This window comes from Phaethon aethereus (genome assembly GCF_964289735.1).
Source record: "Phaethon aethereus genome assembly, chromosome: 9".
In the NCBI taxonomy this organism is placed as follows: domain Eukaryota; kingdom Metazoa; phylum Chordata; class Aves; order Phaethontiformes; family Phaethontidae; genus Phaethon; species Phaethon aethereus.
In genome coordinates this window covers 1,046,885-1,073,445 of record NC_138585.1, presented here as the reverse complement: position 1 = coordinate 1,073,445, position 26,561 = coordinate 1,046,885, and the positions used below count along the sequence as shown (strand labels likewise).

The 26,561-nt window shown below is 60.4% G+C and overlaps 1 protein-coding gene across 1 annotated transcript; it reads left to right on the top strand.

Annotated features, from left to right (window-relative positions):
- The first annotated feature begins 15,333 nt into the window (after positions 1-15,333).
- AMOTL2 (angiomotin like 2) lies at positions 15,334-23,674 on the top strand. The gene is made up of 9 exons (XM_082003346.1): positions 15,334-16,263; positions 17,708-17,942; positions 18,474-18,618; positions 18,774-18,866; positions 19,560-19,855; positions 19,993-20,285; positions 20,396-20,607; positions 20,777-20,929; positions 21,228-23,674. Exons 1-9 carry the CDS (start codon positions 15,521-15,523, stop codon positions 21,284-21,286), a joined length of 2,229 nt encoding a protein of 742 aa, XP_081859472.1. The 5' UTR covers positions 15,334-15,520; the 3' UTR covers positions 21,287-23,674.
- The last annotated feature ends 2,887 nt before the right edge of the window (positions 23,675-26,561 follow it).

The following is a 26,561-nucleotide window of genomic DNA, read 5'->3' as shown; positions in this document are numbered from 1 at the left end:
ATACTTAATCTGTTACCAAAATCTTTGTTTTACCTGTGTTCAGGACGATGTCCAGGTGGCACAGCGCTGTGCCAGAGAGATGTTTGCCAAAAAGATGTTTCCCCATTCCCCCCACCGCAGCCCTGGTCTAACACCACGAGTGCTCAGGTTAGCTCAGTGGCTGCGATCCCCATCATCGCAGGGCTTTGGGCATAAAAGCTGCCGCTGCTTTCACTGCTGCCTACAAACGGGGGCTTGGCGCATGGGTCCGGAGCTCGGCGCTCCCAAACCAGAGCTGCGCGTCTCAGCGGCGCGCGTTCGCTGATGTTTTCACGTGGCTCGCTTGCTAATCTTTGCAATTCTTCACCTTGGGTGTTATCCCACTAAATATGATTCAATTTGTCAACATAGCTGCCTTATGACTCGTGTGTATTTAGCTGGTCAGCCCAATTTCTACAGTCACTCTCTATTGAGTGGGATTGCATGCGGCAGCAGAAGTGGTTGGAAAAAATAGCTGATATTTTACCCCGGACAGCTCTGAGGCCAAAGCTTGCTTGCTGTTTCCCACTGCCCCAGTTCAGCAAGCTTACGCGTTACAATGCAGTGCCTGTAGTTAAAGTGCATTTATAATATTGATTCACATCAGCTGCATTTTTCATTCCCTGTAATTTACATAGCTGAAGGTTAAGTTCATGGCTTCGCTGTGTATTATTCCTTTCAGTTTCCTCCTCAGGATGGGAATAGCTCTAAGCACAACTCCATTCAGCACCCCGTTTAAGCCTATGTTTACGGGGATGTATTTCACCCAAGCGCCCGCATCTCCAGCATGCCTGGCTGGGTAACCTCATGCACGTGCAAACACGGCGCGTAACAGCCCATCGTGGGAGCAGAGATGACTTTCCTTTGAGGAAAAGGGGCTTGCGTGGAGGTGGCACGTCATCTCACTGAACCCCAGCTGCGTAATGGTGCGGTGTCTGGTTCACAACTGCTCTCGGCTCTCCACCGTCCTTGTCTTGGGGCGACACAGCTCATAGCAGGGCAGGAGTCATGCTGTGAGATGTCCCACTCCCACCCAAGTCCGGAGAGCCAGACCCCTGCCCGCAGCCCCTGGGCCCACGCATCGAAAGAGGAGATTGGTGTGCCATCCCCAGTGCCCACTCTGGATGCAGCTGGTGCTGTGGTGGCCGTATGACCTTCTCAGCCTCGTCCTGCTGTGCCATCAGGGCAGGTGGTCAATGTTGCCTAAGGGAAGCAGAAGAGGAAGGGAAAGGGGAGAAGGAGAGGAGAGGAGGAAGGTAAAAGAGAAAAGAAAGGAGAAAGGGAGAAGAGAAAGGAAGGGAGAAATGAAAGGAAAGGGGAAAAGAAGGGAAAGGGGAAAAGAAGGGAAAGGGGAAAAGAAGGGAAAGGGAAAGGGAAAGGAAAGGAGAAAGAGAGAGAGAGAGAGAGAAAGAGAAAGAGAAAGAGAAAGAGAAAGAGAAAGAGAAAGAGAAAGAGAAAGAGAAAGAGAAAGAGAAAGAGAAAGGAGAGGAAAAAGGGAAGGGATGGGACACCCAAAGCACCCTGGCCAGGTCTCCCAACAGCACTTTGAGGTCAGAATGGGACGTCCCACCTGCCCTAATATTTCCCCACCTCCCAGCCAGGAAAGGGGTCCTGGGAGGGCAGCAGCAGCGTCCAGGGTTGGCATGCCGGTGCTGGAGGCCTCTGGGAGAGCCCAGAGTCATCTCCGCTCTGACCTATGTTTGGAAAAGAGCTGCTAAACTGAGACCTGGGAAAGTCTTGGTGTGAAGACAGAGCGCTTAGCTGAGGCCTCCAGCCTGCCCAGCTCTGTCATGGGTGACGGCAGTGGTCCTCCTGACACCGGGTCTCCTGCCTGTGGCGCTTCCAGGGCTTTATTCCTGACCCTCTCTAGTGCAAGCGGACGATTATACTTGCCCGCTTGCTTCCCAAATCCGCCACTCTTTATCACATTTCATCCACAGCTGCCGGACTCCTGGACCCTGCCTGGCGCTGGCCTGGGTGGGGCGTGTGGTGGCCGTCTCCTTCGGGATGGCTCCTTGGCTGCACAGTGTGACTTTACCTTTTCCTAGGAAGATGGAGCTGTGACTAGTGGGCCAGGTGCCACTGTCATGTGGCAAGCTGAGTTGTGTCATTCTTCTGTGGTCGAGGGCAAACAGAAATACCTCGGCGCAGGAAACAATGCTGGTGATGATGACTTATGTCCCTGCAATGCCACGTTCAACTTCCTAAACACAGCCAGCTTTTTTTTTTAAGCAGATGCTGAACTTCACAGATGCAAATCGCCAAGCTAGAAGCCTCGAAGGACTTGCAAAAGCCCCGGAAAGGGAAGATGCTGGCAGGCTCCCGGGAAGGGACTGCACGCTTGGCACGGCCGTGGCCGTGGTAGGAGGATGCTGGTGGGAAAGCTGACATGGAAGCAGGGTTAAACTTGGCTGCTAGCTGGAAGGGCACAGGCACTGACACATGCGATTGCAGAAGAAATGCAGAGCCATGCATTAAAGCCAATCCTATTTACTGGGACAAAACCAGTTTCTGAAGGACGCATTCGTGTCCCAGACATGAGCTAGCTGTTGAAAGGTCTCCTGGACTTCTGCCATGTTGGCTGGTGATGAACGGAGGCAGGAAAGAGAGGAGGACCAGAAGGAAACTGCTTGCAGTAATATGATGTACTGAGATGCAAACTCTCAATAATTTGAGTTCCACATCTGGAACTTCCACATCTGGATGCTGTGGAGCATCCTCACAGCCATGGGAGCTCTGTGAAAGGTTGGGCTGCAGGAGGGGAGCTGGGGCGAGCTTTTGGGGCAGGTGGCCCCACTCATGCCCAAGCATGGGCTGCAGTCTGGGATAAACAGTCAGGGTGATCTGCATCTTCTTAGTGCACGGCAGGTGACTTCCTGAGTGTGTAAATGAGGATTTTATTCTACGATGATTACTGCATCCAGTTCTGGAGTCCCCAGCACAAGACAGACACGGACCTGTTGGAGTGGGTCTAGAGGAGGCCATGGAAATGATCCGAGGGCTGGAACACCTCTTCTGTGGAGAAAGGCTGAGAGATCTGGGATTGTTCAGCCTGGAGAAGAGAAGGCTCCAGGGAGACCTTATTGCAGCCTTTCAATATATAAAGGGGCTTATAAGAAAGATGGAAAAAGACTTTTTACCAGGGCCTGTAGGGACAGACCAAGGGGCCAAGGGACAAGACACATGGTTTTAAGATGAAAGAAGGTAGATTTAGACTAGGTATAAGGAAGAAATGATCTACAGTGAGCGTGGTGAGACACTGAAACAGGTTGCCCAGAGGAGTTGTGGATGCCCCGTCCTTGGATGTGTTCAAGCTCAGGTTGGACGGGGCTTTAGACAACCTGACCTACTGAAATATGTCCCTGCCCATGGCAGGGAGGTTGGACTAGGTGATCTTTAAAGGTCCCTTCTGACCCCAGCCATCCTGTGATTCAATGATCTCAAGCACGTGCTTCCCTTTAACTCTCGCTTTCAGCAGATGACTTACTTCCTTATCAGTCCCCTCCACCGCTCTTCCAGAAACTGTTCGTCTGGGAGTGGGAACCAGAGCTTCCTGCTGGGACAAGCCACTGGCAGCTGGAGTCGGAGCAGAGGTGGACAAGCCATACGTAACTAGACGAGGTCAAATTCCACTTTCTGAGGGGTGGTTTGCAGAAAGATGAAAAAGGAGCCTTTATGCGGCAACTGATCCTTTCAGAGGGGAGAGTATCTCCACCTTACAAATATTTCTGAGCCTTCTCACTTTCTTGCTCTGCGGTGCTGCTTCTTCACCTAGAGAGATTCAAAGCCTGGCATGCAGCCCAGATTATCCCACAACACGTAGTCGGGACTAACTGCACGAGTGTGAATGTGTTGCCCAGATAACTTGACAAACGGGGGCAAGTTCTGGGCAATGCAGCCAGAGAGTGAACTCCCTTGAAAAATTGAATCGAATTGAATAAAGAAAGTTCAAAAGATCATCAGATCTTTGGAGAGGAACATCATTTGGACTGATTTTTTTAAGTGCTGTTTCTCTCCTGCCTTTTCTGATGTTCCCTTGAAAACCCAGGCATAAAAAAATATTGCTGCTGTTCAATTCGGCAAACACCGGCAGTCGGGAACGAGTCAGGGAGTGAGCTGGTCAAGCAGCCCAGGAGACCGGTAGCAGAAGCTGAACCTGCCGGTGGGACCAGACCTGCTCCAGTCTGCCCGTTTCTCTTTGCATTCAACCCTGGTGATGCTTGAGGAGTATTTCAGCGGAGGTGAGCTGTTACGGGGGCATTGCCACATCTTCTGGGTTGGCATTTGGGACCAGAGAGGATGGATGCGTTTCCACTGGCTTCAGAGGGCTTTAGGGTGGGACAGGAGGTAACGAGTGACGACCCAGCACGACGACTGCTGTTTTCAGGGGTCTCGGCGGTCGGAGGCAGAACAGCAGTCACTCCTGTTCTGATGGGCTCGGATTTGGCGTTGCATTGATTCAGAGTGATCCCTGCCTGACTTGCTAAGAAGGACTGAGTGTTTCCAAAGGAAAACTCACATTAAACTCTGCCAGAAAGCTCTGGTGACCATATGGAGCTGGGAGAGGGGTGGGGGCCAGCCCTGACCTTTATTGTACGGAGGCCACCGCCGCTGACCCTCTCCCTGCCCCCCAGGGTGGCTGTTCCCATGTAGCTCAGGTTGTTCCATGCAGCGCTCGGGGCTCTCCGCTAAATAAGACAATTAAATCCTTGAGTCCAGGTTTTAGTGTTTCCATGTGCCGCCAAGTATCTTAATCTGGGCTGTTTGGGGAATTTTTATCCCGTGGATCCCTTGGTATGCCTGGAATGTTTGCTTTTCCTACTGTGTGCGTGTGTTTGAGGCACTCCTGTAAAAACAAGAGCTTCCTGCCTGCCTTGTAAATCTTTCCTTGATTGGCAGAGTCGCCTTTGGTGATTAATCAAGGGGCGAGCCAAAGCCAACACCCTTGGGGAGCTCGCTCCTTGCAAATGCCCAGCACATCGGTGAGAGACCCGAGAGGGGGACCAAGAGAGCTGGCCGGTCTCCAGAGCCTGCCGAGGAGACACACGTGGTGACACCGGTTTTCGGTAAGAGCCTAGGAGAGGAAGAAATAAACGGAAATTCCAGCCAGCTAAGGAAATGCTCCAGAGGGCCAGGACCTCAGAGGCATTTTCTATTGTATCATCGAGCGCAAGGCTAAAACACACAGCTCTGCTAGAAGGTCTTTGCTCAGTGGGCAACCTAACCTTCCCATGTTGGGCTGGGCTGGGGAAGAGTGAGGTTTACCCGATGCACGGATGAAGGTTTCCTCAGAAGATGAGCTCAGGACGTTGCAAAAGGGGAGACTGCTGAGAAGACCGGGACCACCTTGTTGGTGCACTTGGGCTTCATTTCCACATTCCCCTTGGAGGCTTCCAGGTGTCACAGGCTCTGCCTGTATGCGATGGAGGGGTGCCGGGTTAGCTCTGAAGAACAGGTCACCTCCAGAACAACAAAAATAGCTCCGGCACCCTGGCCAAAGGGGCTCTCATTTGCCCCAGCTAATGCAGCTATTTCTCTTCCGACACCTGAACTTGCGTGCCGGCACCGTCCTTGCCCAGAGCTGGCCGTGGGATTCCTGAATTGACACCGTGTTGGGCAGGACAGACATGTGGACCTGTCCCCATGTTCCCAGAGGAGGCTCACCTTGGCAAAAAAGCCGCCTCACAGAGCAGAGCTGCAGGCTGCCAGCCACCAGGCCAGCCACAAACTCGTCACCGCAAGCAAGAAGACCTTCAGCACGGGAATCCGGTGGAAACTTGCCACCAGAGAGTTCGGTATCCATCACGTTGCGTCCTGGTTTTCCCACTTTTTTCTTTGCTTTCCGCCATTGCTAGAGGCAGCATCCATGCTGTGTGCCAGGGGAGGGGTCCTGCCAGGACGAGAAGGTCCAGGAACAGAGCACTTAAGCGTAGTGTCACAGCTGAGCAGGCGGCCGAGGACGGTCTGTACATCCACCCCAGGAGAGCCACGGGAGGAGGGACAGGTCGCGGCACGGGAGCACCGGGGACACACGTCCCTGCATGGAGCAGCTCGTGCAGCTGGTGGCTGCTCCCCGGGGCTGAAATATAGAAAGGAAAAACATCTCCTTGCTCTTGGACGAACTGCTCCCAAGGCCCTGCCTCTGTTTAATCTTCTGGCTCATAAATAGCGCTAGTTATGGGTCCTCCTGGAGCCTGTCTCTCCCCACCCGTCTGTGTCCCTGACAGACAAGACCAGAGGCAATACAGCGTGTGTGTTTCTCCCTGTTGCACCTTTCTCAGGCGACATTGGGTTGGAAGCTGCTCCTGCTCCACCCTCCACCTTTACACCCTGCTTTGCCTCAGCTGTGTTTCCTCCATACGTTTGCTGGACTGGAGGGAGCTATAGAGAGAGATGCTCTTCACCGTCTGCTCTCCACATCTGTCGCGATGCCAGCCCAGCTGCTCTCACAACCATCCCCGTGTGCAACAGGAGGAGCTCAAAAATGCGTGAGGAGGAGGAGGTCAGGGGATGTTTCGCAGCCGCTTTGTGCCCACGCAGGGTTCACCTGGAGCCACATCTGAGTAATGAGCCCTCCGGTAATCCAGCGGCATATTAGGAGTGGCCAACCTGGTGACACCCTCACTGTCACCATGCCGGGGGATGCTCAGTGCCGTTAAGGTGTTACCTTCATGTCTGGCACGCTGTTCACTTGTGTTTTCACCACAACACAGCTCCCAGGCATGGCTCGGGTGTTCAGATGCATCTGGGACTGATCCCAGCAGTGACACAGAGTTAGTGTGCCCCATGCTGCGTGGCCTGCTGGCCACGTCTAATTTATTAAGACAGAGTAGTTGGGAAGTCCTTTGTACCGCTACGAGACCAAGCAAGCAAGAGCTAGCATGGTGGCAGAGTCCTCAGCCAGGGGAGTGCTGCAGGCTGGTCTCCTGCAGACCTCTGCCTCCTCCTTAGGCTGCCAAAGAGGTGCCATTTCTTACTGAGGCTTTTCCTGCCGTCCTCCTGAAATCCTGCTGGATTTCAGCACCCACAGCCTCCTCCTTGACAAACTGGCAAGACACAGACTGGATGGATGGTCCGCAAGATGGGTAGGAAATTGGCTCACGGGCTGTGCTGAGAAGGTGGTGCTCAACGGTGTTGACTCCAGCTGGCAGCCTGTCTCACAAGCGGGGTCCCCCAGGGATTGAAACTGGTCCCCACGCTGTTCAACATCTTCATGAAAGATCTGGATGATGGGATTGAAGGCACCTTCACCAAGTCTGTTGATGATGCCGAAGTGGGTGGTGAGGCGGACGTGTCAGATGGGAGAGACACCATCCTACAGAGAGACCTGGACAGGCTGAGAGAGTGGGCTAACAAGAGCTGCATGAAATTCAGTGAACACATGTACAAAGTCCTGCAGCTGGGAGGACATAACCCAAGAGCCCAGAGCAGGCTGGGACCTGTGTGGCTGGGGCACAGCCTTGCTGAAAGGGACCTGGGGGTCCTGGTGGACAACAGGCTGAACGTGAGTCAGCTGGGAGCTGCTGCAGCGATGAAGGCAAGTTGGATCCTCGGCTGCATCCGCAAGGGCATTACTAACAGAGGCAAAGATGTGGTCATCCCACTCTACTCAGTGCTTGTCAGGCCACACCTGGAGTACTGTGTCCAGTTCTGGTCCCCATAATTCAAGAAGGACATGGACAGGCTGGAGAGGGTCCAAAGGAGGGCCACAATCAAATCAAAAAAGACGATCAAAGGGCTGGAGGACCTGCCCTATGAGGAAAGCTTGAAGGAGTTGGGTCTTTTCTCACTGGCGAAGCGAAGGCTTGGGGGGGACTGTATCACAGTATTCCAGTGCTTCAAGAGCGACTACAAAGAGGACAGAGGTTCTTTTCACAAGGAGCCACATGGAGAAGGCAAGGGGCAACGGGTACAAGTTACATTGGGAGAGGTTTCATGTCAACATAAGAAAGAATTTTTTTATAGTGAGAACAATCAATCACTGGAACAACCTCCCCAGGGATGTGTTGGAGTCACCATGGCTGGAGGTTTTCAAGCTGCAACTGGACAGGGTGCTAGATAATCTCAGCTAGGCTCCCTTTCCCAAGAAAGGTTGGACCAGATGATCTTTCCAAGTTCCTTCCAACCTGGGCTCTCCTGTGATCCCTTCCCTCCCTCTTTTTCCCACCTTGTGCAGTTTCTGCCCCAGGGAGGTCATTCATCGTGTCTGTCTCCCCTACCCGTGACCCCTTTTTCCAAGGTTTGTAGAAAATACGTATCTCTGAGAGCTCCATGTCTCTACGGGTGCAACGGGGCAATGATTTCTACCTTCACCAGATGGGACGGGCTGACAGCCGCACCGACACCCTCCCACCCAGCCATGTTACCCACATCTCACGAGCAAGCCACGAACAGCTGCCTTCAGGGGCAGATCCGATGACTCTCCCAGGCCTTTGTGGCTCCAAAGCCCAGAGATGCTGAAAACTCCATGACAGTTGTCAGCTTTGGGCTTGGAAGGGAGAGCAGCCAGGAAGCCCGTTGCCACCCATCGGAGGGATGCCCACCCCTCTGTTTGGGGGGGATGCTCTACCATGGAGTCGCATGATTCACCTCCGTGCTGTGACAAGCTGCCCATGCCGGTGTCTTTGCCACCGGCTGAGTTTCCTGTGTCGTGCTGGTTCTCATTGCATGACAAAACCTCTTTAGACACAGCACAAGCCAGCCAGCTCCTGCAGCGTTCCACATTTTAATCTGACCTGTGAGGACAGCCAGCAATAACACCACCAAGCCCGGTCTCCAGGGTTTGTCTTCCCTCCCAGGGATGCCTGGAGGCAGGCTGTCTCTCCCCAAGGGGTGGCCACCATCCTGGAGGGCCTCAGGGTGATGGAAATGCTGCTGACCTTCCTCTTCCCCAGTTCGGGGGGCATGGCATGCATGCCAAGAACTGACCTCTGGGGCACCCGTCACCCTCTCTGCCCTGCTCTGCACCTCGTCCCAGTGCCTCTCCCTTGACACTTCTTTCTGTTGAGAAGCGTCCATACCCATTTCCTCCTTTCATGAGAGCTGGGCAGCCCCTGAAGACATGGAGGTGTCATCAGAGCTTTGAAGAATTTGGCCTTTTTATTGGTGTACTGATAAGATAAAATTATCTCTATGACATTTAAATGGGGGAAAAAGGAAGGTCCTTCCTTCTTTCCATCCATCCATCCATCCATCCATCCATCCATCCATCCATCCATCCATCCATCCATCCATCCATCCTTCCTGCTGTATATTGCATATTCTGCAAAACAAAGTTTGTTTTCGCAATTTCTCAGGCAGTTAAAAACCTGCCGCTAGCTAAAGAGACCAGCCTAACTGCCTGGAGAAGAAGGCCTGTGGGAGGAGGCGCGTGGTGAGGCCTTGGGGGAACGCCTCATCTCTCTCCTGTTTGCTTTTGTTAACAAAAGCGCTGGACGTGCTCCTTGCATCAGGCACCGATTCGCCCAGAGGAGAGGTCTGAAGAGCGCCTGGTGTTTCTGCTCTCACCAGAGAACGGGGAAAGCAAACTTCTCCCTCCGTATCCCTATCTTCTATGGCTTCTGGGCTTCTGGGCCGTAGGAGATGGTGGCAGATGGTGGCAGGGACCCAGTGGGAGCTGCTCCAGGAGGCTGCGGTGCTCGGGTTCGGACACACTCCCTCCTCTCCTGCTGGAGCCACGGGACGAGCCGCTGCCAGCCAAGTGCCTAATCCAGTGCCCCACTGCATGGTGGAGCCCTTTTCCAGCAGGAACACCACGCTCACACCAGGAGCTTGGTGCCCACCATGGTTGCCCCAGGGGCTACACCCCAAAACCACGACACAGCACCCAGAAACGAAGGGCTGCTCCCAGGCTGATGCCGTCCGACGCGCCTGCCCTTGTTACTCCTTTACTTTCCTCCTGTGAGTAACGCCTCGATGTAGGAGCACCCCCGGGTAAAGCAGCACAGCATGGGGTAGGATTTGGGATGCTGGACATCCCATGTGTGGGAACCAAATTCCTTCCAGAGCGTGACCTAAAATCCCTTTAGTCAGACCATCAGGTCTCTACCAGGGCAGGCAGGAGGCAGGAAAAGCAGCAAGAAGTTCCTGCTGCGCTTGGGGTCTAGCAATGAAGAACAACCCCCGCCCACTGCCCTGCCCAATTCTTATTTCACTTAGCCTGTCCATGCACTGGAGACAGCTATTTGGCAGCCTGCTTTGTAAAGCGTCATCACTAGGCACAAGAGTTAACAGCCCTTTTCTCTCCCCTCAACCACCCCAGCATGACTCGGCCAGGATGGATAGTTCTCACTTTTTCTATGGTTGGGAACACAACGCCGAGCTGGTTTTGCCCTGGCTGTGTCCCCAGCAGGTTATCCTGACAGCCAGGAAGGTGCAAAACTTCGTAGGGACCCAGATGTGTGCGCGCTTATTTTCATCACGGAAGAGCGATGGGGAGTGGGGTGGCTGGTGTCCCTCCGCCCCTCTGGGTGCTACCCCCCTCCTTCTGCAGTTGGTGGCTCCAAATTAAGGTGCTGATCCCCTGTTTGTCCATGGGGAGGGGATACGGACAAGGAGGTGAGGGAAGGATCCACATCAACCTGGAGGTGCTCTCCGGAGCAGGAGGCGGCAGGGACAAGCGTGCAAACGTGGCCAGTGAGGGGACGCTGCCCGTGGCCACCTGCCCATGGCACTTTTCGGGTGTCACTGTGTCACTGCACACTCCCACCCAGTGCCGGGGCAGGGGATGGAGCTGTCCCCTCTCCTGGCAATGCCGGCGCCATGGGGGGGGGATCCCCGCCAGCCCTCCCATGAGCAGGAAATCGCACCCGGCGCTTCGCATTTCTCAAGAAAGAGTGAAAATGCCTCAAACGTGAGAATGTGGCCAAGCGACAGCAAAGGGCTTTGCTATGGAAATGCCGAGCCGCGTCCCCCGGGGCTGGCGGCTCCCGGCATCTCGCTGGGACGTGGCGGGTGGCCGCGCTCGACCTTTGTTCTCGCTGGCATCTCCTTGGCAGATCCTGGCGACCGAAACCAAAGCCTCCGGTCCCACCACGCCGGCGCCGGCAGGTCAGGAACAACGAGCCCCTTTCAGGAAACGGGGAAATAAAGGAAAGCAGAAACGGACAATTTAACATCCAGGAATGGAAATGACTCAAAGGGGTTTAAAACGCAGAGAAGAGGAGGAGGAGGAGAAGGGTCCCGGCCCCTTTCTGATGGCCACGTGGCTTTGTCACGAGTTTGCAACCTGCCCCTCGCGTTTCCTATCTTGCCCCTTACGTCAGGGTTCGGCCCGGGTGCCTGTTTAGTGGGGCTGGAGGGTGCAGAGGCATCCGGCCTCGCCGCCTCCTGGCCGGACTCCTGCGGTGACGGCTTCCCAAAGGCCGGGCAAGGCTTGGGGCTGTCGCTGCCGCCGGGCATCGGTTTTGGTGCTGCAGAGCGGCTGCCGGAGCCGGGGGGGTGAAGCCGCGGCGCTGCAGAAGACATGGGTGCGCGCGCCCAGGAGTGCGTCCCCGACTGATGCGCTGTCAGACCCAGCGTCCCCCCGAACAAGGGCGAGTCTCAGGGCTCCGGCTCCGGGGTGTGGACGTCTCCATCAGCCTCTTTCCAAGGGGACTGGCCCTGATCCCACCCTTGCGCCAGCTGAGCCCCCCGCCGAGGCTGCCGGGGTTTCCACCGGGGCAGGAAGGGATCTTTCCTCTCCTTCCAGCAGCGGGGCTGGGGGATGCTCTCACCGCTGTAACCATCGCCCCGGGAGATGCGCTGAGCCCAGCCTAAACCCGGCTGCCAACCTCTCCACCGCGGGCACCTTCAGCTTCCCACAACGCCCCGGTTATCCGGTCTCGGCACGGCCGAGGCATTTTGGGAGCTGCGAAGACAGCCGAGGTGATCTCATCCCACGAGTATTTTCTTGGCTCATTCGTCTCGCTCCGACGCCTCGCCGATAAGGCTCGGCGGTGAGGTCAGTGGGAGCGTTTTGCATTGCGGAGCCGTGTGTCACCCAGGGAGCCCGGGCCACCAGCACCTGCATTCGCCCGCCGGAGCCTCCAGTCCCTGCCCCACGGCACGGCCCCAGCTGGGCTTTCCATCCTCACGCTCCCCCCTGGGCAGGGGGTCCGTGCAGGCAGCCCCCCACGGTGCCCCCGCTGCTGCCTGCTGCCCGTGGGTCCGGCCCGGCGCGGGGCTGCCATTTCACCTCCTCCAGGGGAAAATGAAAAGATCGAGGCTTTTCTTACCTCCAGTGTTAGAAAGAAAAAGAGGAAACTCTTCAGATCACTTTCCAAAGGGGTGTTATCAGCCCAGGAGGGGTTTCCTGCTGCCAAAAATAGAGCAGGGTGAAGGTAGGAAGGGAAGTGGGATGACGCAGGCATAGATAAGGCTGGTGGATGAACCGGGGGAGGCAGCCCGGCTGCCGGGGGAGCCGGGCAGGGTGACCCCGTCCCCTTGGGAAGGAGCAGGGCAGAGCCACAGCTGGGACCGCCCCGGAGCTGCTGCTGCCGCCGGGCTTGGTATCTCAGAATCACAGATCATTAAGGTTGGAAAAGACCTCTATGATCATCAAGTCCAACCATCCACCCAACGCCACCATGCCCACTGAATCGTGTCCTGAAGTGCCACGTCTACACATTTTTTGAACACCTCTAGTGATGGTGACTCCACCACCTCCCCCCCAGGCAGCCTGTTCCAATGCTTGACCACTCTCGCAGTAAAGAAATTTTCCCTAATATCCAGTCTGAACCTCCCCTGGCGCAACTTGAGGCCATTTCCTCTCGTCCTGTCGCTGGTTACTTGGGAGAAGAGACCAACCCCCACCTCACCACAACCCCCTTTCAGGTAGTTGTAGAGAGCGATGAGGGCTCCCCTCAGCCTCCTCTTCTCCAGACCGAACACCCCCAGTTCCCTCAGCCGCTCCCCATCAGACTTGTGCTCCAGACCCCTCCCCAGCTCTGTTGCTCTTCTCTGGACACGCTCCAGCACCTCAACATCCTTCTTGTAGTGAGGGGGCCCTTTCTTGTAGTCTCAGAGCGGTGCGTCCATCCATCCGTCCATTCACCTGGTGCTGGGCCTGGGCTGGTGTTCGCAGGCTCAGCATGTGCTTTTAGGGACATGGGGATGAGAGCCATGCTCTCCGCTCCTCCCCACACGGGACTGCCTGCGAGGCACAGACCCTCGCCAGGGTTTTGGGGTCTCCCTCACACCCACAGGGCCGGTGCTGATTCCCACCTCCAAAAACTCCAGCCGGGGGGATTTGACTTGTCACCGGTAAAACTGGGCTGAAAAACTTGTTTCTTGAGCCCCGTTACTGTTTGTCGAGCTCCCGGGTGCTAAGTACAGGCTCAGGACCTGCCTGGGTGGGGATGCTGTTAGGCTTTGTTAAGTCCAAATCCAGGCTGACCACATCCTTCATCTCCAGGTCTGTAACGTGGTGTTACTCTTCCTCCAAGCACTGACTCCTTCTCCCCGTGCACCTTCTCTCCGTGCTTCCCTGCCTTTGAGTCTGCTACCTGCTCCACGTTGGGTTTTTTCCCCCCCCCCCCCATTTTTGGACGAAACCGAGGGGGAGAAAGCTGCGCCTGCAGCTCCCTGCCTGCTATCACATCCCACGGTTTTTGGGGCGCTTGGGGTGGCCCGGGTATGATACCGGGCTGCGATGGGGTGGGATTTCACACCAGCAAAAGCAGCAAAGCAAGGAGACCAGGCTGGAGATCACCGTGTCACCCTCCCCAGACCTGCCTCCCGGGTCGGAAGATGCCGAGTTCCCTCTCGCAAGAATGGGAGCTTAATGTCCCGTAGCTAATTAGCAATTTTCCCCTGCACCTGCCTTGCCGCTGCCTCCCCTCCGACCATCTGCCGTCTCGGGGCTCCGCAGGCTGCGGCGGCGTTGGGCTCCGCACCAGCAGCCTTGGGGGGCCGAGATGGGGCTTGTGTTTCTCTGCTTTGGGATTGGGGGTTCTTGGTGTGTGTCCACACCCCAAAGACAAGCTGGGGCTCTTTGGTGTTGAAAAGGGAAGAGGAATTTGGTCCCTGGTGGCTCCCTCCAGCCCCTCGCGTCCCCAGGCGCGGGTGGGTGGCCGAGCCCCGCCGTGGTCCCGTGGCCGTGTTGCCAACAGCATCTACCCGAAAGGGGAAACTGAGGCTGGGAGAGAGGCAGGGGGTACCCCAAGGTGCCGAGCCCAGCGCCCGGCGGGCAAGACCTGGCAGGGACGGCTGCGCTTGCAGCGAGCCGGCGTCCCCCAGGCGGGGGGACGCGAGGAGGGGGGAGCGTGAGGGCAGAGCAGATGGGGCCAGCGGGTTTTTGTGGGGCTGGGTTGGTCCTGCAGACAATGGCGCGTCTCTCCGAGCTGCGATTAAACAGGAAGATTTATGCTGCCGGACAGCTGGCGGGCAGAGCTCGCCGGCCCCCCCATGCCGGCAGCTGCGAGCTCCCCGCACGCATGCGGCGTGCTCCGGCCCCCGGCCCGCTGCTGCGGCTGCCCCCCAGGCCCGCGCACGCCTGCGAGCCCCCGTGGCACACGCGTGTGGCCCCTGCACCCCTCGCGGGCGAACTCCCAGGCCCGGGCCGGCCGAGCGCCCCGAGCATCCCTTGCACGCTCGTGGCACGCTCCTCGCACGCTCGTGGGTCTGGGAGTCACACCACGCGGGGCTCCCGGCGCTGGGGGGCTCCGGAGGGCGCGGGAAAGGCCTGGGTTTTGGGGTGACTTGGGGTGGGGAGACTGAGGATTGGGCATGCACATCCCCCTCCCTCCCCTCCCCGGGGGTCCGAAGACGCCAGCTCGGGCCGGCTGCAGCTGTCCCACGCCCCCCGTGTCCGGGTCCGGGTCCGTGTCCGTGCTCCCCCTGCCGGCAGCGGCCTCGGCGGGCCGGGCCGGGCCGGGGCGGGGCGGGCGGGCCCGGCCCCCGCATTCCGGGCATAGCAGCGCCCGGGCCGGCCCCCGCTGCCGGCGGGACGCCCAGAGCCGCCGCCGCGCTCCCCGGGTAGTACCGCCGCCGCCCCGCTCCGCCATGCCCCGGTAAGTGCCGCCCCGGGGGGGGCTCCTGCCGGTACCGGCACCGGCACCGGGACCTCCGTGCGCGGCCGGCTCGGCTTCGCCCTGGCTGCGGGGGGGGGGAGGGGGAGATCCGCGGGGCAGCGCCGGCCCCTGGGGAGACACCCCGGAGCCAGCCCCGACCCAACGAGCCGGCCCCGGCCCCGGCCCCGGCCCCAACCCCGGCCCTAGACCCGGCCATGGGTGTGATGAGAGCTCCAGTGCTCAGCCACGGCAGAGGGGAGGCAGCGTCCACGCTCCCGCCGCCGCCACGGGCTCCCCCCCGGCCGGCACGTCCCGGCCAGCGCGCTGAGGAATCCCATTCCTGGAAAACAAACCCCTGTCGATCGGGGTCTGCGCTGCGTCCTGCCCGAGCCGGGTCCCAATTATCCCCTCTGTTCCCTGCACAGGTGCCTGAGTGCGGCCGGTTGCTGTTAAGGTCCCCGGGGACGCCCTTCTCGGGTGGAAACGTGGCTTTGCCGACGGCGCAGGCGGAGATGAGGACGGCGGAGGACTCGAACGGGACGGTCCTGCACCGTCTGATCCAGGAGCAGCTGCGCTATGGGAACCTCACGGAGAACCGCACGCTCCTGGCCATCCAGCAGCAGGCCCTGCGCGGCGGCGGCGGCGCCGGTGGTACTGGCAGCCCCCGCTCCTCCCTGGAGAGCCTCAGCCCCGAGGAGAGCCAAATGGTGCAGCAGTCCACGCGGCAGGAGCCCCAGGGCCAGGAGCATCACTCCGACCACGTCTACTTGGAGCACAGCGTCTATCGGCTCTGCCAGCCCCAGCACAAGGGCGAGGAGCTCCCCACCTACGAGGAGGCCAAGGCGCATTCCCAGTACTACGCCTCGCAGCGGGGCGGGCAGCAGCCCGGAGGGGCCGGCCCGGGGATTCGGGGTGAAAACGGTCCGCGCGGGGCCGAGAGTGGCACCCGACGCCCCGACGAGGGGCTGAAGGACCTGAAGCACGGCCACGTGCGGTCGCTGAGCGAGCGGCTGATGCGGATGTCACTGGAGAGGAACGGGGCCAAAGCGCAGAGCCCCATCAGCGCCTCCCACAGCTACCCCCAGCTCGCCCGCCACCACCACCTTGCCGCCCTGCGAGGGCAGCACCCCGAGGGGCCGGAGCCGCGGGGACCGCCCCCGGAATATCCCTACGTCATCCCTTCCCAGGACGCTTACCTGGCCGAACCCCGAACCTGCTCGCGGGAAGGTCCTGGATTTCAGCATCCCGAAATCAGGTAACCTGCAGCCCCTGCGCCCCGCTTTTGGGGTGCCTGCCGGGTGCCTCCTGGCCGCCGTGCCCCAGGAGCGTCCGGGATGGACGCTTGGGAGATGTGGGACGTGGAGAGCGGTGAGGGGCCCGCGGCAACCGTTGCCGAACCTCTCGTCCTCACGAGGCCAGATCCGGCTCAGCCCAGAGTGGTCTGCAGGGACCCCTCCGACCCTCTCCCCTCCCCAGTTTCTCCCAGCACGGCTGGGTTTTTCCAACTGGTGATGAAAATCCTGCTGCCTCTGCAGACCCTGCCCCCTCCCCATTGCGCCGGGAGGAATTTGGGGTTAATTTAAGAGCCGGAACCCGCTCAGGGAACGGCTAAATGTGGAACAGGGAGGAAGGCAAACGCTCTCCCCGCGCGGTGGAAACCCACCCCGTGGTCCTGAGCCGGGGATGTCTGCGTAGCACCGGTTTGGTGCCGGTGCCGCGGGGTTGCCGCCGAGGGGCGGTTAGCGGAGGCGATGAGCAGCGCCGGGCAGCTCTCCCCTGCCCTTCGGCAGCTTGACGCCTCCGGCAAAGCCCCGGGTTGTCTCTGAGAGGACCACGGAGAGGCCTGGGCAGCCCGGAGGTCCAGGCATTGCCTGGTATTTGGGGAGGGCTGGAAGCAACTTCTTCCAGCGTGGAAAAGGATGGGAAGAAGGGAATTGGAGGCTCGATGGGAGGACGCACGCTGCTCCCAGCACTGCTGGCCTATCCGGGCAGAGAGCGATAGCATCTCCGGCAGGAAAACGTTCTCCTTCCAGGGAACAAAGAGGGGAAGGGGAGCCGCAAGGAAGATGTATTTATTCTTCCTTGCTCCTATATCATCCCGCAGGAATGCAGGCCCTTGGCGGGCAGCCCGCGGTGGAGCGGGGCCGGGCCGTGCATGGCCGCCCCGCTCGGGGTAAATGGGGCGGCCGCAGGGTGTCGAGGAACTCGGAGCGGCTGCGCGGGGGGCAGCCGGGCTGGCCCGGCTCCTCCGAAGATGTATTAATAGTTTGGTGGTGAGGAGCCATGCCGGGAGCCCTCGCTTTGCCCGGAAAACAAGGAAAAAGGGCAGCGCTGCCGGCTTCCAAGGTGCATCCTTGGCCGAGCCGTCGCCCGCCTGCAGCATCCGCAGCAACAAGGTGGGCCTGGGGGGCTGGAGCCCGCCCTGAGCCACCGGCCGGCTGCTGGGGTTGTCTGGTCAAGGCATCCCTGCGAGACGGGGTTTATCTTGCGTTCGAGGGCGCTTGAGCGAGCGCCTGTGAGAAAGCAAACGCTCTCCAGTTCCGAAAAGCGGGATAGGCACTTCCCGGAGCTCCCCACTTCCGTTGGGGGTGACCAGCAGGCACCCGCTTGGCCTGCGGCTTTGGAGCAGTCGGTGGGACGTCGGCTCTCCCGCCCCGCCAAGCCCCTTGAGCATCCCTCTCCTCCTTCCCCCCCCGCAGGGTGCTGCCCACCCCCGTCCCCGCCGCGTTCCTGCCGCCGCCGGGCGCCCTGTGCCCAGGCGCGCTGGGTGCCGCCGGCGTGGAGGCACTGGTGAGCGCCCAGGCGGTCTCGGCCGGCAGCCGCCTGGCCCGGGCGGACGCGGTCCTGCGGGAGAACGAGAGGCTGCAGCGGGAGAGCGAGAAGCTGCGGCGGGAGCTGGAGAGCTGCGCCGAGAAGGCGAGCCGCATCCAGAAGGTGAGCGAACGGCGGCGAGCCCCGCGGCCAGGGCTTCGGGTCCCCCCGGCCCGGGTGGGATGCTCAACCAGCTGCTGTGAAAATTCACCCCCTTTTGCCTTTTAATCCCTTCTCCCCCTCCCTCCGGCAGCTTGTTCCCCCTCCCAGCAGCTGCGTTTCGGCGGCGCGGCAGCCGGGATGGGGGAGAAGGAGCCCATTCTCTGGTGACCCCCTCCCTCCCGCCTGTCCCCCCCATCCCTGGCAGCCACAGAAAGCCCTTTGTGCAGCCGTGTACAAGGGGCGGCTGTTCCCCGCCGGCTGGGCTATGGCAGAGCCAAAACCTGCGGAGGGGCTCTTCTGCAAGAAGAAAGGCAGAAAAAATTAGTTTGCCCCAAAAAAAACGTGTGCCGGGGGTCAGCCGGGGGGGTCCCGTGCGCTGAGCTCCTCTGGCTGCTGGCGTTGGGCTGAGTGACCCGGGCGAGCTTTGGCCAGCGTCTCCCTTTCCTTTCCTCATTCCACAAATATCTAACCCTGTCCCTTCCTCCGCCCCAGCTGGAGAGCGAGATCCAGCGCATCTCGGAGGATTACGAAAACCTCGTCAAGGCGTCTTCCAAGCGGGAAGCCTTGGAGAAAGCCATGAGGAACAAGAGAGAAGGCGAGATGCGACGGCTCCAGGACTTCAACCGGGACCTGAAAGGTGAGGGACCCTCCATGTCCCCCTTCCCGCGGGTGCTCTCTGTTCCCCGGCTTTTCCCCCCCGGCGTGTTTCCACGGGAAGCCGGGCTTCTCCCACTCCCTCCGGCCAAAATCTTGTGTTTCAATCTTAATTGGGTTTAATTGCTTTTGGACCAGAGCGGTTGGAAACGGCGAACAAGCAGCTGGCCAGCAAGACCCAGGAAAGCCAGGAGAGCAACCAGGGCAGCATGGCCAAACTCCTGGCGCAGAGTAAGTCCCCGGGGATGCCCGTCCTCGCCCGGCTCCCCGTGGCACCCGGCAGCGGGACGGCGGGGCTCAGCACGTTCCCTTTCGGCTGGAGGAGGAGGAGGAGGGTGGCGGGCGGCAGCTCTCGCCCTTCCCCAGGGAGGATGGAGCCGCTCTTGGCGCTGGACTCGAGCCATTAATCCCGGCCGGCCGGCGGCGTGACCCGCATTCTCCACATTCCTGCCGCCGCGCCGGCTCTTCCAGCACCGAGCCCGCACTCCCGCCCCGCGCCAGCCCGGCCCTTCTCTCCCTCCTCCCTCCTACGCCTCGCAGCTGCGCAGGCCTGGGCTTTTTTGTTTTGTTTTGGGGTTTTTTTTTTTGGAAAATATACCTAAATCCATTATTTTAGCAGAGAGACACGCTGTTGGTGTTACATGGGAGGAATTGCATCCCCTTCCCTAAGGTGGCTGGATTCACGCCAGCTGGCTTTTGCCCTCCCTGAGCCAAAAGTTTGGGCTGGAACGTGGCTAACAAAAGCCTTTGGCTCTTTGCCCGCCCGGCTGGGATGCCCCTGGCCCCCATATACCTTGTGTGCTGGGGGAGGGACGGCACGGCCAGGTTTTGGGGAGCAAAGAGCCGCCCCGTGGGGCTTCGTGGACCAGCCTTAGGGCGGCGAAGCCCCCTTGTCTGACACCTTGGTGGGGGGGTCTCTCGCAGGCTACGAGCACCAGCAGGAGAAGGAGAAGCTGGAGCGGGAGGTGTCCCTGCTGCGCAGCGCCAACGAGGACCAGCGGCGACGGGCAGAGCTGCTGGAGCAGGCGCTGGGCAGCGCCCAGGCGCGGGCGGCCAAGGCGGAGGCCGAGCTGCGGAAGAAGCGAGCCTACGTGGAGAAGGTGGAGCGGCTGCAGGCGGCCCTGGGCCAGCTCCAGGCCGCCTGCGAGAAGCGGGAGCAGCTCGAGCTGCGGCTCCGCACCCGCCTGGAGCAGGAGCTGAAGATGCTGCGGGCTCAGCAGGTGGGCGCCGGCGAGACGCGGCGGTGGGCGCCGGCGAGCCACGCTGGGTGCTGCATCCTCCCGGCACCTCCTCATCCTCTCTTTTGGATTTGTTTTCTCTCTCTCTCTTTTTTTTTTTTTTTTCCCCCCCGCCGCAGAGGCAGGCGGGCGCCGTGGGCGGCGGGACGCCCGAGCTGAGCGCCCACACGCTCTCCGAGCAGCTGAGGGAGAAGGAGGAGAAGATCCTGGCCCTGGAGGCTGACATGACCAAGTGGGAGCAGAAGTACCTGGAGGAGTGCACCATGCGGCAGTTCGCCATGGACGCCGCGGCCACCGCGGCCGCCCAGCGGGACACCACCCTCATCAGCCATTCCCCCCGGCACTCCCCCAACAGCAGCTTCAACGAGGACCTCCTCCTGGCCAGCCACAAGCACCAGGAGATGGAGAACAGGTAGGCCCACCTCGCCGACAAGTTTGCGCCGCGGTCTGGCCGGGCAGCGCCCGCATCCTCCTCCCCTACCTCGGGCTCCTCTCCCAGCTTCTGCCTCTTCTCCTCGCCAGGTTAAAAGCCCTTCACGCCCAAATCCTGGAGAAGGACGCTGTCATCAAGGTCCTGCAGCAGCGCTCACGGAGGGAACCCAGCAAAGCCCTGCAGGGCTCCCTGCGGCCGGCCAAGTCCGTGCCCTCCGTCTTCGCCGCCTCCGCCGCCCCGAGCTGGCCGGGGGCCGGCCAGAGCGACCGGCTGGCCGAGGGCGGCTCCCGGGGCAGCACAGGTACGCAGAGGCACCGGCCAGCTCCCCGCCTTTGCTCGGCGGCAGGGAGCTGCCCGCGGTTTCCCCTGCGGTTTTGGAAGCGGGGAGCTTGTCCAGGGGGGATTTCTCCGGTGGGCCGTAGGGACCGGCCGGCGGAGCCGGCAATCCCTAACGGCGTCTCCTCCGGCAGGCAAAGCCAGCGCCGAAGGGGCAGCGGCGCCCGCTGCTCTTCCCCTGCCCTCCCACTCCAAGCACGGCAGCAAGGACGGCAGCACGCAGACGGACGGGGCGGCCGGGAGCCACGGCCAGGGCGAGGCCGCCGAGCGCCCGCCCGGTTTGCTGGGTGAGTCCCGGGGACGGCGCGGGGGAGAGCCGGGGCTGCTCCAGCGCTCCCGGCGGGCGGCCTTTGCCCGGGCGTCGGCGGTTTTTTTGAGGCACCTGAGAGGCCCCGGTTGGGCCTGGCGGGTTTGAATCCCTGCAATCGCCCGTTGCTTTTTTATTTTTAAGGTGCGGAGCTTTTTTCTTGAACGCCTTGGGGGCAGGCCGGCCCGGCAGTGCGCCCGCCGCCGGCCCTTCGGCGAGGCGGGCGCCGTGCCGGGGCCCTTCACCTCTCCTCCAGCTCTCACCTCCTTTCTCTGCAGAGACGTCGGCCGCTGCCAGAGCCCCAGACCTGTCCGACATGGTGGAGATCCTGATTTAAGGCCACCCAAGGGCTGCACGCCGGCCCCTCCGCCCTCCCTGCCCGGGACGGAGGAGCCTGCGGGAAGGAGGACGGAGCCTGGGGCTCAGCGGGTGTCCCCGCGCGAGGGAGGGCCGCCGGCCCCCCCGGCCCCCCCACGGGTCCCCGGCTGCGCGGGGCGCGCTGGAGCCCGGGGACCCTGCGGCGGGGGCTCGCGACCCCCCTGTAAATACACTTGGGATTTGTACGACGGCAGCAAACGGATTTATCATCACGGCCTCTTCTCCTTCCCGAGGCGGGGGGGGTTCTTCCCATCCCCTCCCTCGCCGGCTCCATCCCCATCCCACCTCTGGGTCCTGGCCATCCGCATCCGCCCAAGCACTTGGCCTCCGACTGGAATTTCCCGCTCTGCTCGCCTGGACTGTACCCACGAGCCAATGTCCGCGTGCGAGAGCAGAGCCGGGAGGGATCCGCCGTGGGTCCCATCGACCGCCCGGCTCCGCCGTGGCCAAGCCGAGCGCCGGGAGCCCCGAACCCCCGTCATCGGCGTCCATCCTCCACCTCCCGCCTCTGGGTTTTCGGCACGGGTGGGCGAGGGGTTTGGGACGGGATGGCCACGGAGCAAAAGAGAAAATAATAATCGAGGGAATGAAAGGTGGAGGAGAAACCCCCTTGAAACCAGGGGTGAAACGCTCGGCGTGAACGGAGGATGGCTGACGGCGGCGGGGGGACGCGCCGCCCCTCTCATGGCTTCGTCCCACCACCGCGTCCCTCGGCTCCGGGCAGCTGGATCTGCCCGTAGCCCGCGCTGACGCCTCGCTCCTCTGAGCTCGGACGCTTCCCTTCCTTGCCCTTCGTATGTATATATATGGGTTTTTTTCTTCCTTTCTTCTTTAAACGTGTGCATTTGCTGGACAACTGCATTTTTTATTTTTTCTCTCCCAGACACGTAAAAAATGCGTTCGGTTCTCGTGCATTGTTTACAAAGTAGAAAACAAACAAACAAACAATTATGAAAGAGGAAAAAAAACCACCCCACAACTTAATATATTTTATATTAATATTGTTATTTCTTTTTAAGTATTTTTTTTGTGCTGTGAACTTTTTTTTTCCTGCCAAAGACGATGAGTTCTTGTTTGTGCATTTTAAGTTATCTTAAGTATTTAAACATAAACCTGGCTGTTTCGTTATGCCGCCCTATACCGAGATTGCTGTAGCATTCCACTTGGTATAACAATATTTTAATAAAAAAAAAATCCAAATACTGACCCGCGGCTGCCCTTTTTTCCCATGCGGTGGGGCGAGACAGAGGCACGGCCGCGGGGAAAGGGTCTGGTGACCCCCCGGTTGAGGCGCTGCCATTCCCAGCTCCCTGGGGCATTTGGGGTGCAGCTGCATGGGAGAGGGAAATAAATACTCGAGAGCATCTCTGCATTTCCCGAAATCCCCTTGGGATGCCCCGATGGGGAAAAAGGCTGGAGTTGCCTGGAAATGTCGCTGTAGTTTCCTTTCTGCACGTAGTACTTCGGTAACTCCATCCTGGTGGGATCCTCCTCCTCTTTTCCGTTCCTGCCCCCCATAGCCCCTGATGTGGGGAGTCCTCAATGACATCTCCAAGCACAGCTGGACTTCCCCGGTCCCCAGCCTCTCCCCTGGCTTTGTCAGCCACCTCCAAGCCCATCCCACCCAGCTCGGCTCCCTGGTCTTCTGGAAGACCAGAAGTTCTCCTGATGTTCAAGCTGGGGCCACCTCAAGACTTCCACGGCCACGCCGTGCTGCTCCCCAGCGCTCCCCCTCTGAGCTGCTGCTTTGCTGCTGTCGTTTGCCTTTTATTTTTAATAGCATTAATGCTTCCCAGGGAGCAGCCCCGGGGACTCTGCTCCGGCTGCTTGCGTGCTGGCAGCCCGGCCGGAGCCATCACCGGCCGGAACCATCACCGGCCAGAGCCATCACCAGCCGGGCTGGGGCTTTCCCTTTTGTGCATCGCTTGGCATTTATTGGCAGCTCATTTATTTTTTTTTTTTCCATGCCGCCGTCCCTGGGGAGCAGGAGATCTTGCGCAAAGCCTCTGCGAACGGGCTTCAGCTCGGATTGTGCAGAACAGCGGCCCAAGAAACCAGCTTTGCTGTCGACTCCTCCCTGGAAGGTGGCTTAGGGCTCCGTTGAGGATCACTGCTCGTGGTGGGACTGCGATGCTGAATGCCGGCTCAGCTCTACCCTTCCCACCCGTGGACCTGGAAGGAGCGTGGCTGAAAATCCGGGGCTGCCTGCGGCCGTGGGACACGTCTCCATCCCTGCAAGAGCAGGTTAGAGAGACTCGGAGCAATGGGAAGCGCGGAGCCAGGCTCCTCCTTCCACCCGTGGCTTCTCCCGGGTTTTGCAAGCAGGGAAACAAGCTCCTCGCCACGCACAGGGCATGTCTGACGGGGACCCTCCTGCCCTCCCCGAAACGGGGCCGGCAATGGGGAGGACTGGGTGGGAAGCTCACGGGGAGCTGCTGCTGCTGTGGGAATCTGTCGGGGGGTCCCAGTGGCCCCCGGCCAGGGGCCGTACCTGCCCAGGAGCTGCCGGCAGCGGCCCGGGAAGGCTTGCAGCATTCCTGGCATACCGCAGCTCTCACGCCCCACGCTTTATTTACCCGAATCCGGATGCGGAGCAGCCTTGCGGCAGATCTGGCTGTTTGCAGGCAGCTTTCCGGGTCCGGGGATTCAGGGAATGGGCTCCCGTTGAGAGCTTTGCCCACTGCTTGGCCATCCTCTGTCCTGCCCCTCGCTCTCTGGACCTCCACCCTCCCAAGGCTTCCACGGTCCCCAGGAGCCAGAAAAGGGGGGAGCGCAGCCCTGGGAATGAGCAAGGCGGCAGAGAAGAGTAAAAAAAAATAAGGGAAGGGAAAGGAAAATGCCAAAGCCCATCTGCAAACGCAACGCGTCGGGCTGCGGGGAGAGGATGCCGGAGCCTGACAGGTTGGGGCAGGAGGTCGCGGCTCCTCCTGCTACGCTCCCGAGGGTGCGGCAGCAGCGCCCAGATTTGGGTCCGTGGCTGGGTTTTTTTTTTTTTGGTGGGATTGCTTTTCAGCCAGAGCAGCAGCCCAACGGAGCTCCGCACCCTGGCGCGAGGAAGGCTGCCGCGGAGGGTGTTGTCACCCGCTCTGTCGTCACAGGCATTTCCACGCCGTCTTGCTGGGTTTCACCATCAGCATCGCTCGGTGAAAGATAAAGAACCCACAGTTCTTTATCTCACGTGGGTCCTGCTCAGGCCAGGACATGTCCCTGTCACTGTGGCACGGCTGAAATACCGCGTGGGAGCCAAGCCTCCCGCTCCCATCCCTCTGTCCGTGATCCTTGTGTCCTTGATCCTTGCGTCCCTGTGTCCCTGCATCCCTGCGTCCTCACATCCCGGTGTCCTCAGCCCTTGCATCCCTACGTCCCTGCCTCCCCGCGTCCTTGATCTCTCTCCGCAGCCCCGTGTTCCCGCGTCCCTGCGCCCACAACCCTTGTGTCCCTGTGCCCCTGCGTGCCTGTGACCCTCAGACGGGCTGGCCGGAGATGTCTGCCGCGCTGCCGGCTGCAGAGATGGAGAAGGGCCAGTGGCTCCGCTCCGAGTGCCACCTCTGTCACCCCGGTGGCTTTGGGTGAGACCCTCGTCTCGCGGCAGCAGCTCTCCCATGGGTGAAAAGCCCGTCTGGCCCGGGGGCTGTTCGGAGAGGGCAGGTCCCTCCCGTGGTCGCAGCGTGTCAGGACGAGGCTGAGGGTCTCGCTGGGGCCCCACGGCCATCGGCTGCGCCCCATTCCCAGCCGGGAGCACCCGGCTCCCCTGGTGCCGTCACCACGGCAGCATCTCTGCAGCTTTGGTTCCCGCTCTTCCGCGGTTCTCCTTGGAGCCTGGAGCTTGGTCCTTGGAGCATCCTTCATCCTTCGTTGGCCCTGGCCCCTCCTCGTCCTCTCCTCGTGCGTCTCCTCTCCTTCTCTGCTCGCCAAATGCTAGAGCCAGACAGGGAAAGACAAGCTCGTCACGACCTCCTTATGGTGGAAAACGGCTCTTTTTCCAAAGCTGAAAAATCCCCACCGGGGTCTGGCAGAAAGGGACTTTCACTCCTTCTTCTCCAGATAATCCCGAGCCTCGTGGGGGAAGTTTGGCAGCGCCGCAGGCCGGCCCTGCAGCCGGCTTCCCAGCAAAGCAGCCGGGCAAACCGCGGAGCTTTCTCCCGCCTCAAGTCCCGGCTTGCCCTCCGGGCCGGCAGCAACGAAGCTCTCCCCACCGGGCCCGCTGAGCCCTGCCCTTCCCCCTCCCTCCATCCCTCGCCCCGCGGACCCCCGAGCCCACGGGCTCCTCTCCGGGCCGTGCTGGGGGGCTCTCCCCTGGCTTCCTCCTGCCGGGGGGCCGACGCGGTCCCCCCAAAAGTCCTTGCCTCGGGCTTTGCACCCCGTTGCCGTTACAAGCCGTCCCCTCCCCGCAGAGCACCGGGGTGCAGCGGGCGCCGGCGCCGAGACGGGACCCCCGCGGCGGGGTGGGTGTTGTTATTTACGGGACACGCACGGCCCCACGGGCAGGGCCGAGCCTCCCCCCCGGGGACGCTGCAGCCGCGGGGCAGCGCGGGGCATCCTCCGGCACCGGGAGCTCCGGCTCCGTCCTCCCCGGGCCCTCCCGAAGCCGTTGGGCCGCGGCGCGAGCGCGGCGAGCTCCTCATTCCTCTTGCCTGCGCCGCGCTGCCTGCCTGCCATCTTTGCACGCAAACAGTAAACAGGCTGTTATTATCCCGGATGCTTTGAATAACTGTGGCTATTTTTCCTCTTCCCAGTATTCTAAAAAGGCAAAAAATTCCCCGCGGTTTCTGAGTCAATTTTTTTTTTTTTTTTGCCCTTGCTCTCTTTTCTTTCCTTCCCACCACCTCCGTGACCTCGAAAAACCGGGCGGGCGGGCGGGCTGGCGGGCTCTCCCCGCTCGCACCCGCTCCCCGGCCGCGCGCCGGCTGCTCCCCGCGGCCGGCGGCGCGGCCCCGGGGCCGGCACTGGCGGGCAGGATCAGGCGCCCCGCACATCGCCAGGGATCAGCGGTTCGGTGCGGGCGGAAGGGAGAAGTGTGGGGAACGTTTTTGGGTGAGATACAGCTTTTTTCACTAACCATTATTCCCATCACCCCCGTCAGCGTTTGGGTTGTCCCTGGCCCAAGATGCCTTTTTATTTCTTAATTTCTTTTGGCCATAAAACCCAACCCTAAGCGTTTCGCCGTGACATCTGGGACGCGCCGCTTCCCACCAGGCAAGGGGTTGTTTTCCGAAGCTTTTCATTTTCAAACG

Bases quoted from the DNA above. Each gene is read 5' to 3' on its own strand.
- AMOTL2 (XM_082003346.1), top strand. From the start codon at position 15,521: ATGAGGACGGCGGAGGACTCGAACGGGACGGTCCTGCACCGTCTGATC. The intron at 18,619-18,773 runs GTGAGGGACCCT...CTTTTGGACCAG, and splicing joins CTTCAACCGGGACCTGAAAG to AGCGGTTGGAAACGGCGAAC. The intron at 18,867-19,559 runs GTAAGTCCCCGG...GGTCTCTCGCAG, and splicing joins GGCCAAACTCCTGGCGCAGA to GCTACGAGCACCAGCAGGAG.